The sequence below is a fragment of the Camelina sativa genome, chromosome 13, assembly GCF_030686135.1.
Source record: "Camelina sativa cultivar CO46 ecotype springtype chromosome 13, ASM3068613v1".
In the NCBI taxonomy this organism is placed as follows: Eukaryota; Viridiplantae; Streptophyta; class Magnoliopsida; order Brassicales; family Brassicaceae; genus Camelina; species Camelina sativa.
Genome location: NC_141892.1, coordinates 21,609,810 through 21,621,364, shown reverse-complemented (window position 1 = coordinate 21,621,364; position 11,555 = coordinate 21,609,810). Strand labels below are relative to the sequence as shown.

General features: G+C 37.6%; 1 protein-coding gene across 1 annotated transcript; it reads right to left on the bottom strand.

The window, feature by feature from the left end:
- Positions 1-497: 497 nt before the first annotated feature.
- On the bottom strand, positions 498-3,527 carry LOC104737094 (uncharacterized). The gene is made up of 4 exons (XM_010457193.2): positions 2,337-3,527; positions 2,113-2,208; positions 994-2,031; positions 498-909 (listed from the first exon to the last, which is right to left on the bottom strand). The coding sequence occupies exons 1-4, from the start codon at positions 3,438-3,440 to the stop codon at positions 814-816; spliced, it is 2,334 nt and encodes a 777-aa protein (XP_010455495.1). The 5' UTR covers positions 3,441-3,527; the 3' UTR covers positions 498-813.
- Positions 3,528-11,555: the final 8,028 nt, after the last annotated feature.

Here is an 11,555-nt window from a genome sequence, read left to right as displayed (position 1 = left end):
AAAACAAGGAAACGACGACAAAATAACTTTTCCAAAACCATTTATGTCGATCTTTCACTTAAATAGTCTAGTTCAATGGTTTTCCTTAAACCAAACCGATCCAAATCGATAATTAAATCAAACTGCCAAACCAGAAATTATTGGTGTCGACCGACACCACCCTTGGTGTCGATTGACACCCATCGCCAAAACGCAAAGTTTTGGTTCGCGGATATTACATTATATATATAACTTACACTCTCTCCGTTTCAAAATATAAGATGTTTTAGCTAAAAACACGCATAATAAGAAATGTCTATTTTTAAAAATATTATGAATATTAGTTTAGTTTAGGTTTTAAAAAAATATATGAGATACCAAATTAACATTAATTTTTTCAGTTTATTCATAAATATTTTAAAATTTGACTTATTTTTTTGTTTTCAGGTAAGCAATCATAAATAAACATTAAACTATGTAACTAGAAATGCAAAATATAGAAAAAAATGTAAGATTAATTTTTAATTTTCAAAACTAAATAAATTCATCAAAATAATGAAAATAAAGACTTCAAATATACATTTATTAAAGTCAATGCAATTTGTTAAATAAATTGATAAAAATAAGTAGCGATGGATAATAACTTAGTAAATTTAAGTAAAATAAAATAAAAAAAAGGAAGAGAGAGAGACCGAGAAATAAGTCCTCTCCTTTTATGCTGTAGGAGGAAGTGATAAATGGAGCTTTTGGGGTCGTGCTTAGGAGACATGTCTTTTAGTCTTTATATTCCGAAATCACAATAATTCACAAAGCAAATTATGGTAATTAGGTGAACTAGAAGTTCATGTGACATCTACGTAGGATTGAAGCCTTGAGCTCCACCACCTCCAACTTATGATCCTCTTCCGTTGCATTTTTCCAGTCATTATCCTAAACATAATCGTCTCAGATAATATGATCTAGATATATCGAAATGAAAATAAAAGACGACATAATTACATGGAGAAGACTCACCCAGCACAAAGCGCACTCTGGGTGTATCACAGAGCCACATAGTTTGCATATATAACCAGGATGCCCAGGATCAACAGCCTTAAGACATATCTCACAGTAGTGGTTAACCACTTCTGAGATCAACGTGTACAGTATAGTCAAAGCATGCTCGTGTACTCTGTGCCTGACAGAGTTTGGTAACCCAAGGCACTCCCCATGGCGGTAAAACTTGCACTTGACGCAACCATAGAAGTATTTAGTGCATGCTTTACCACAACCATTGCATGCTATAACATCACTATCCCTCATCTTTGAATTATCTTCAAATGAAGCCATGAAATGATGAAGATTGTGCTCGTGAATGTCGGTAAGCTTCAACGATGCTTCCACTGATTTGGTACAGTTCACATGGAAATAGACATCGTTGCATTCTTTGCACTTGTAGCTGTAAGAATTTATGCTTTCTCCGCAGCTAAGACAGCGAGATCCTGGTGTAATATTCCTTTGGATATGAAGAGAATGATAATGAAGCGGGTGGTCTACTTTTCCTTCGACTTCAAGACACTCTATGTGATATGTCTCTTCACATGTTAAGCATGACGGTGATTTCCCATAAAGCTCCTCGTCGCAGACACTGCAAAGGTTTTGCTTTGATACTGTACCAAGAAACTCAACCAAGTTATGTCCCTGCATACATTTACCTTCCCAGTTTATATATTTGGGCTCTGGTCGTGTGTCCCGTGTGAGGCATTCAATATGAATAACATAATCGCAGGTTCGACAGAAGAGATTGAACCCACAAATTGTTTTCTTGCATAGATCACATTTCATCTCTTCCAAAGGAGGTTGTGGCAGGAGAGTCAAAGGGTGGTTCTTGTGAAACCGACTCTTTAACCGTTGTGCTACTTCTGCACATTCATCATGAGCTACAAATTCACATTTCTCACATTTATATGCATCCCCAAGTCCTCCTTGCTTGCAAATAGTGCAAGTTGGATCATGAGGACTACTACTCAAGTCGCAGGATGTTAAGATATGAGTATGTTTTATATCATCAATCTGCATTATATAAGAAACATTAAACTATATGAAACTTCCCTAAACCAAAATCAGTATGGAAAAAATATTAAAATTTTATACCACAAGTTTGTGTTCTGTAGATTTCACTCCCGTTGATGTTGTTGCGTCCTCACTACTTGCGTAAGTATCCTTCAAATACTTTATAGTTGGTTTTTTCTGCATTTAGTTGTACGCAATTCTATCAATTAACATGGAGCTAAAACAAGTTAAGAATATATTTGGTTTAGATCTTAGAAATCATAAAGAATATAATAGAACATGAAGTACTAAATAATTTTTAAGACCTTCGGGATAATGCATTCGATGTGTGCCTGAAAACAACAATCACAAGAATAAGCATAGCTCCCAACGTTTATAATGGTCTCACAGACATCACAATACTCGTATCCCTCTGTTGTGAACAATTTGTACTGAACGGGATGCGTGTGACATGACTTACGGAAGACAAAATCGGGTATCTTGAGACACTCGAAATGGAAGTTAGAATTGCATTCGATGCACCAGTAGTAACAATTCTTCCATATCTTTTGAGGCTCATGGCATATATTACATGGTTTCTCTGTGGTGATCGCTCGTGCAGCATTACGTTGCACGTACACCAACTCATGGTCATGAGCCTCGAACTTAGAAGATCGTAACAAAGAATCTGCGCATCCCATGTGAAGGTAGAAACCACACCTCAGGCAGCCAAAAGGGACCCCAGAGATCAGTTCTTGACATGCGTTGCACTGAGTCTTAAGCTCTCTGTGTTGCATATAGTTGAGGCGTTTTAGAGGGTGGTCCGGGTGCACTGGATGTTGAATCTCACTTGGAAGATCGAGACATTTCGCATGTGCAAAGGAGAGACAGTAGACACATCCGTAGCACTGAGTTGTCTCTGAATACGGACGCTCGCATATGAAGCAAAAGCCGCTACCATTGGATCCACGAGGCCAGCAACGAGCTAGGACATGCCTGTGACTATAATGGTACGTTAGATTTGCATCCCAAATATTAGTTAACTCCTTGGACACACACTCAAGATCGATCTTGATTTGACAGATCTTACATTCATAGTAAGATCCAGAAGAGACAGACCCACATCCACAGCAAATGAAACATCCCGGCTTTTGACCAGGCTGACGGGGATGGAACTCGAGGCTATGTTTTGGATGCAGCTTGTGTTGCAGCTCGGGAGTCAACTTAGAGCAAAGCTTACATAGATCTAACTTACATGAGTGACAAGTGTAATGGATCAAGGTTTGTCTCTCGCACAAGCTACAACTTCCTTCTTCCGCATCTTTGGCTTCTGTTAAGCTTGAGGGGCAGTTATGGGAGAAGTGCTGAAACGTTTCCATTAATGTTTTGTGTATGCCACTGTAAGGAAGAGGATAAACAGTGGAAGACATAGCCAAAAGATAAGAAGGATCAGAAAGTTAATCATCAAAAGACTCTGAAGTCAACCTAAGATAATGTGGATCTAGATTTCAGTTCATAGGTGTAACAAAGTATTTTAATACCTTATCAAAATACGACAAACACAACAGATTTTTATAACTTATCCAACTACCATCCTCCTGTCATGTATAATCATATGCTATATTATATATCACAAATTCTTGAAAGGAATCATTTGACTTTTTATGGGTTGTCACCCATTTCTCCGTCTGCTTAGATATAATACAAATTATATCATTATCGTTATATTTCGTCCAATACAGATTTATGGCGCCGTGCTTACTCAATAAAAAATGGGGACCAATGGCCATAGCTTTTTTTTTTTTTTTTTTTTTTTTTTTTTTTTTGAACTAAAACGACTTTTCTTTACTAAATTAAAGGTTCATAAACAGACTGAGAGCTTCCTTAGCCAAACAGTCGGCTTGCTGATTCTGAGATCTAGGAATGAAATTAAACGAGCAACTAGTGAAATTAGAGGATAGATCGAGGACATCATGAAGAGTCCCGTGAAGTTCCTTCAATTGGATCTTCTTGTTAAGAGCTTGGACCAGCATGAGCGAGTCGGAAGCGAAAGAGAGCTCTGTGATGTTCGATTCAAGGGCAACTCTTATCGCGGTAAGAGTTGCCAGTGCTTCGAACATCAAGGGTGAGCTTACGTGGTTCATCGAGGCAGAACCTTCCTTTATCATCAGGTCGTTCGGGCCCTTGAAAACCCAAACTAAACCTGCGACATCATTTCTCCAAGCAGCGTCAGTGAAACAGATCAGATTAGGTCTGGGATTTGGAGGGTTAAGGTGTGATTTTTGGGGTGGATCGGGTCTGACACACGAAACTTGCGCATTTTGCCATTCTTTGGCTCTTACCAAGGCAATTTGCAAAGTTTCATCCTCCGAGATCCGTCTTTTGCTGAAGATTAATTGATTTTGGGATGACCAGATCGACCACAACAGCCAGGGACTGATTGGTCCAGTACCCACACCAGTTGGAGGTAAGCATATAAGTCTATTCGACACTTTGATACCTTGTCTTATTGAGGTTGCATCATTCAACTGTATTGATGTCTTAACTGGGAGCAATTCCCAGATCTTGCGAGCGAAGGCACAATGGAAGAACAAGTGTGTGATCGTTTCCTCTTCATCGCAATAAGGGCATTTTGCTGATTCGCTGATTGCTAGGTGGAGAAGGTTTGCACCTACAGGGAGGGCATTCTGTGAGGCTTTCCAAAGCAAAAGCTTAGTTTTCGAAGAGGTTTTGATTGCCCAGATGTTCCTTTGCCAGTCAAATTGAAGCTCACTCGAGGGGATAATGGGGTTAGTTACCGGGGGCTCAGGCTCGTGGTTAGTGGATTCAAAGTAACCAGATTTTGCCGTGTAGCAGCCATCTTTGGTGGGTAGCCAAGCCCAGATATCCTCTGCTCCCTGGAAACTTGGTTTCAGTAGCATTATATCTTGTTCGAACGCCGGGAGGATGTGTTTGATAAGGTCCACATTCCAGCCCCTGGAGTTTGGTAGGAGAAGGTCAGCAACGTTGAGGTGTTGGGAGGCTTCAGTTGGTGGACCTATAGGGGCTAAAGGGGAGCTGGTAGAGAGCCAAGGGGTTCGCCATATTGGTGTATTTGCACCGGAGCCTATTACTCTCCCAAGCTTTGATTTTAACAAGTCTCTGCCCATTCCAATGCTTCGCCAATCATGGGAGGCTGAGGAGGGAATCTTGCAGTCCAATAAAGATAAGTTTTTGCAGTATTTACCGAGTAGTACTCTTGCCAGGAGTGTGTGTGGTTTTGTTACTAATCTACAACTTAGCTTTGCCAATAGTGCCTTATTAAAGTGTTTGATATCTCTGATTCCTAGACCTCCAAACTTTGTCGGTTTTGTGATTTTCCTCCAAGCAATCCATGACATTTTCTTCTTTTCAGTATTCGTATCCCACCAAAACCTTGTAAGAGCTGACTGAATTCTTTTGCATAATGAACCACGTAGATGGAAGCACGACATGGTATAGGTTGGCATGGCATATAGAACTGACTTGAGCATGGTTAGCTTCCCAGCCGTAGATAAGAAGCGGGAAGACCAACTGAGAGCTTTTTGTTTAATGCGATCCATAATAGAGGTAAATAGATCCTTTTTCTTTCTTCCAAATAGCTCAGGTAGACCTAGATATTTCACTTGACCTCCCTCCTTCTGGATTTCCCTTGACCTCCCTCCTTCCAAATAGGCAATGGCCATAGCTTAAGGTCATTGATAATGGTTTTAAGGTTTGACGGCAATATACACTGCAATTTTTGAAGGTAGATAGTTTTGAAGGCCTATGTATCTATCTATATATCTAAATTTGGTTTTTCTCTCTTTTCCTTCCTCCACCTCATCACTTCTTATTTTCAGTTTTAACAAATTAATTCATATTATTAAAAGAACATAAAAATTAAAATTAATGCATCAATTAATTCACTTATTTCTGTAATATTTTTTTATTAAAAATAATAATTTACAAAAATTAAACTAAAATATAAACCCAAAATGAAATGAAACAAATAATACAACCAAAAAAAAATATCAAAGTAAAATATGAATAGAGATTACATAGATATAAAATTAGATATTTCTATCATAACATATAATAATTATGTAATTATTTGTAGAAACTAGAATAAGGGGAAAATAAAGCTATTATATATTTAAAAGAACAATAATTACTTTCAAGAGTTACAGTTATTAGGATAAAGAAAACAAGAGTTTCTTTTAAAAAAACAAACACGAAAAATTAATAGTTTTAAATCAAGAGGTTATCCACTTCTTGGTGTTAAATTATAAATTTATGTTACCGATTAAAAGTTGGTAACATGAATTATTGGTATATATTATTATTTTCAATTATAGTATAATATATATATATATATGTATGTATGTATTTAAAACTTGAGACTATGTCTGTTAGTGTTAAAATTCATGTTACCGATTAAAACAGAAGGATTTGGTGCATATTATTATTTAAAATTTAAAATAATATAAATAATTTGAATATTTTGAGTGATCTATGTTATTGATCATTTTCAAAATTGAAAAATAGTGATTTTTTTTTTAAAAGGTAAATCTAAAAAAAGGAGAAAATATTTATCAAGAGATGGAGTATAGAGGGAAGGACTCCTTGAGCAGAGAGAACTCATCAAGCAGGTTGGAAAAGCACGGCCAGTTTTCAAGGGACTGCACCATATTGTGTAACATCACAATCAGTTTCGAAATGTTGACAAGCGATCCTTGCAGCCCGTAACCACTCCATGGCCCATAATAACGCTTCTGACTTAGAATGCAGAGGGGAGGGACTCCGTCTTAGACACTTTGCCCCAACAATAAGGTTCACTCCTCACCACCGCAACACCACCAGCCCAAACCTGAATGCACATCAGTTGCTTTCCAAGAACCATCAATCTGACATCGAGGAGAAGTGTAACAACCCGTCCCGTGGACTCCACTAGCCTCTAGCTAGCTTGCCCCCATAGGCCCCAAGCTGGCCCTGCAGGGCATCGATCCTAACCCCTCACCATGGAAGTGGAACTAGATCAATTAGTGACAGCTTGTCCTGTGGGAAGGTTGTTAAAGGGTGGGGATTAGGGCTCAAGGAACGCATGGCGCACCAATAACGTACTGGTGGATTTGGATATCCATAGTGAGGGGTTAGGATCGATGCCCTGTAGGGCCAGCTTGGGGTCTGTTAGGGCGGCTAGCGGTGGGCTAGTGGGGTCCGCGGGACGGGTTGTCATAGGAAGAAACCTGGACATCTGAATACTTAGATAGAGCTAACATGAATGCCAAAAAAGAGAGCGCCTCCTCCCAGGCTAACTTATCACCCAAAGCCTGAGCAATTATATGAATCGCTTCGACCTCTAAAACTTGAAAAACTTTCTTATTTATGGCCTTCCAGATTGCCCATAAAATCCATGGAAATTGAGAAAGTTGATCAGGCTCCGTCTGTTGAAAGGCACCCCTCTGATATGCTCAAATTTACCTTAGAGCTACTCTATCAAAGTAAGAGATCATTTAGAGATCGAATCCACAGAGACTCTAGGTTCACACAATAGATTTAATAATCTTTTAATTATGCTAAACAAAATAAATTGTATTAAAATAAAAAGAGCAGGAAAACCAATAAAAAGCAAGAGTTAATTCAATAAGGGACAAGATAGGTTCACGGAAATTCTCAGGAAATTCAGAAAATAACAATGGTAAAATTAAGCAGCTCTCGATGCGAAAATTATCTAGTCTAAAAACTAGAATTCCAAATCTCTTTGCAAATCCTAATGATTAAACTAGCATTAAATTCAGGTTTGATAAGTTCACAAAATCCCTAAACCAAATCTTTTTGTGAATAGGTATTTTGCTCATCTAAGATTATTTCAGGAAATTAATAACACTTTCATGTCTACCAATTAACCTAAGATCATATTCTATGTTGCTTTCGCTACTCTAGAATAAACAATAAACCAATATAGATGAAGAACTCTATAGATATTACCCTAACAATATGATAACCTAGTAATTCACAAATTCCTTTGAACACACTAAACCTAATAAGAGATCTACTCAGACATGATCAATAAAACAAAAACCATGAAAAAGATAGATAGCATTAAGATATTAAAGAAGAAGTAAAGGAGTTCTGAATCTTCTCTGAAGGAGTCTTGATTCTTCTCTCCAAAAACTCTCTAAAATCTCTTAGGGTTTTGCAAAAATAAAGCTTGCAGGGAAAATAAAACATAGGTCTAAACAATTACCTAGAAAACCTATTTATATTCCTAAAACACGTCCAGGGACTAATGATGCAAATATGGAAAATTTCGGGGTAACTTTGTAAATCTTCAAAACATTTGGGAAAACTTCCGATTTGTCTTGTCCATGTGTCGGTCAACACTCACACCATTGATAGGCTCTAAGTTCTCTTCCTTAGCCAATTTGGTCCAAAACATTCCAAATTGCTCAATTTTGCTCTGTCCATGCCAAAATCCTATAAAACCTGTAAAAAGTCATAAAGAACCTAAAAACATATCAAAAGACTCTTTATATCATGGTTAAAAACCACAAAAACCATGATATATCACCCTCCAGAAAACAAAATCCAAATTTGAATACACTAACTCATATGGGAAACCCTAATGAGACCGGAGTTGGAGATAAATCCTAAACTTCACACGAGCGAGGGCATTCGAAGAAGACATGATTAATAGTCTTAACCGCAGAGTCGCACATTTTACACCAAACATCACATTGGACCCCTCCGTGAGCTAACCAATCCATCAAAGGGAGAGATCCAGACGCAATTTGCCAAATAAAATGCTTAACCTTTGGGGCCACATTAAGTTTCCATGCATGAGCTCGAAGAGCTGTACAGGTCGGACCAACCTAGAACTCCTCAACCATTTTCCTTGCTAACCTCTATCTCGACTTTATGGAATACCGGCCAGATTTTGTAAAATGCCATACCAGCCAATCTGGCTTAAAATACTTACTAACCGTCATACTCTGAATAATGGTGATGTCTTCTGGATCCATAAAAAACTGAAGAATTGGAAAGTGCCACTCTTTAGTGACAGGATTAATTAGATGATTCACCATCAAATTAGGGTGTAATATCCTTCCCATACCATTTTCTTGTCTGTGGTTCCTATCAGGAATCCAAGGATCTCACCATACCAAAACGTTACATCCCGACCCAATCGTCGGTCCACCAAATCTTTGGTCGAGAAGATACTCCTCCGACCAAATGATAAATAATACTGTTTTTTTTGCCAAAAGAGGATGTGTATTTTGAAAATAACTGCCCCTCATCACCCGATCCAACAATAAGTCGGATATTGAATTAAACGCCAATACGGTTTAGCCAACATCGCATCATTAAATTGATCCAGAGCCCTAAAACCCAAACCGCCATCACTTTTAGCTTTATATACTTTATCCCACGCAAACCAGTGTAAACCTCGAGCTTTATCATTTGAGCTCCACCAAAACCTTGAAATGCCATTCGTTATCTTAGACGTCAAATCATGAGGGAGTTTAAAACATAACATAACATGAATAGGGAGAGCCGAAGCCACTAATTTAATCAGAACTTCCTTTCCACATCGTCAAATACTTCGCATACTAACCATTCACCCGGTCATCCATTCTGTCACAAACATAGTTAAATTCCTTACTTCGTGAACCCTCAAGACTCTCTGAGATTCCCAAATAGGAGCCAATCCCCCTTCTTTAGAAATAACAATGACATTTTTTAGTTGTGCTTTAACTGAGTCTGAAACTTTCTTCCCAAACATAATAGAGGATTTATCAAGATTTGCATGACTGGTACACTCCTCTTTCTCCGCTTTACAGAAGAAAAGACTATCATCCGCAAATAACATTTGTGAGATAAAGGGACAATCCCGAGCTAGATTAATACATGTTAGCTTATTTTATTTTTCTGTCTTTTTAATCTTTGCAATCAAGACCTCAGCACATAGAATAAACAGATTCAGGGATAAGGGATCACTTTGGCGTAAACCTCGCTGAGGGAGAATGGAACCACGAGGTTGACCATTAAGAAGAACCTTATACGAAACCGAACATACACACCACATAACCAAAGAAATCCATATACTAGCAAAGCCAAACCGGATTAATACAGCTTCCATAAAATCCCATTCTATCCGGTCATACGCTGTACTCATATCTGTTTTGAATGCTAAAAAATCCGATTTACAGCGTCTATTTGTTTTTAAGCCATAAAACAGCTCCTGAGCAATCAGAATATTATCCATTATTAACTTACCAGAAACAAAAGCTAACTGAGTTTATGAGATGAGGGACAACATGATTCTCTTAAGCCGAAAGCATTAAGAAGACTTATTGGTCTAAACTCCATCATCCTTTGAGGTTTATACACCTTTGGAATAAGACAAATATTTGTTTCATATATCGCTTTGAAATAAATAAATAAGTTATAAATCGCTTAATAAAATAAATTTTACATATATATAGATTTATATTTTTAATATTAAATAATTATAATTATATTCAACAGTTTACAATAATAACAAAAAATTATATTCCTGCGCAACGCGCGGGCTGTAAATCTAGTTACATCTTATATTTGTAAGTTTTTTTTGTTTGGCAACTCTTATGTATTTGTAAGTTTTTTTTTTGAACAAACATGTATTTGTAAGTTATGCTTAATTTTATTGGTGAAATAAAATAATGTATTTAAATTAGATTTTTTAATTCATGTAAAATCAGTCTTTTAAATATTTTCCATAACTAAAGAAAATTCATTTACAAAATACAAAATACAATATTAAACTAAAACAACAACAACAAAAAAAATAGCACCCGACGAAAGAAAGCATGTCGTCTCTCTCAAAAGGCAATTTGGGATGCGATGTGTTTTTCTGGCAACACCAGTTCTCTTCTTTGTTTAGGAGTCTCTTTCCGACCGACAGAAATGATGATCCTTGCTTTGGCGTTTTGGTTGGCAGTTTTGTTCTGTCTTTAACTGATGACAGTTACTTCTCTCCCCAATTTACGGGGATTAACCGTCATCGAAAACCGCCATGGCCTCTCCTATATATTCAACCTTTTCTCCCATGCTTTTTCAATTCCTCTTCATCTCCTATATATTCCGCTCGATGATCCAACACTCACTCTTACCAACAATGAGTGACTCTCTCTGAAAATCTGTTCAAAACCTCGACTTGGGAATTGACACTCACCCTTCCACCGGATTTTGCAAAAGGGCAGCTACTATTAACCGCTATTTGCAGGTGGTTACTCTAGTCAATCCGCGAAAATAGAATCTACGCGCTCTGATCCGCCAAATGCCTCGAGTATGGGGTTTTGTGGATGGCTGCGTTGGGCATATTCTTGATGGAGGCTGCATTCAATTCCGATTTCAGTTGGAGGAATCGCTCAATTTGGTCCTCAACTGAGGACCATGGTCTTTCAATGATATGATGCTAACAACCCATCGATGGTATCCTAACATTACCAAAAGCGATATGAAGGTCATTCTTTTTTGGGTTCAAATTCAAGGTATTCCGCCTC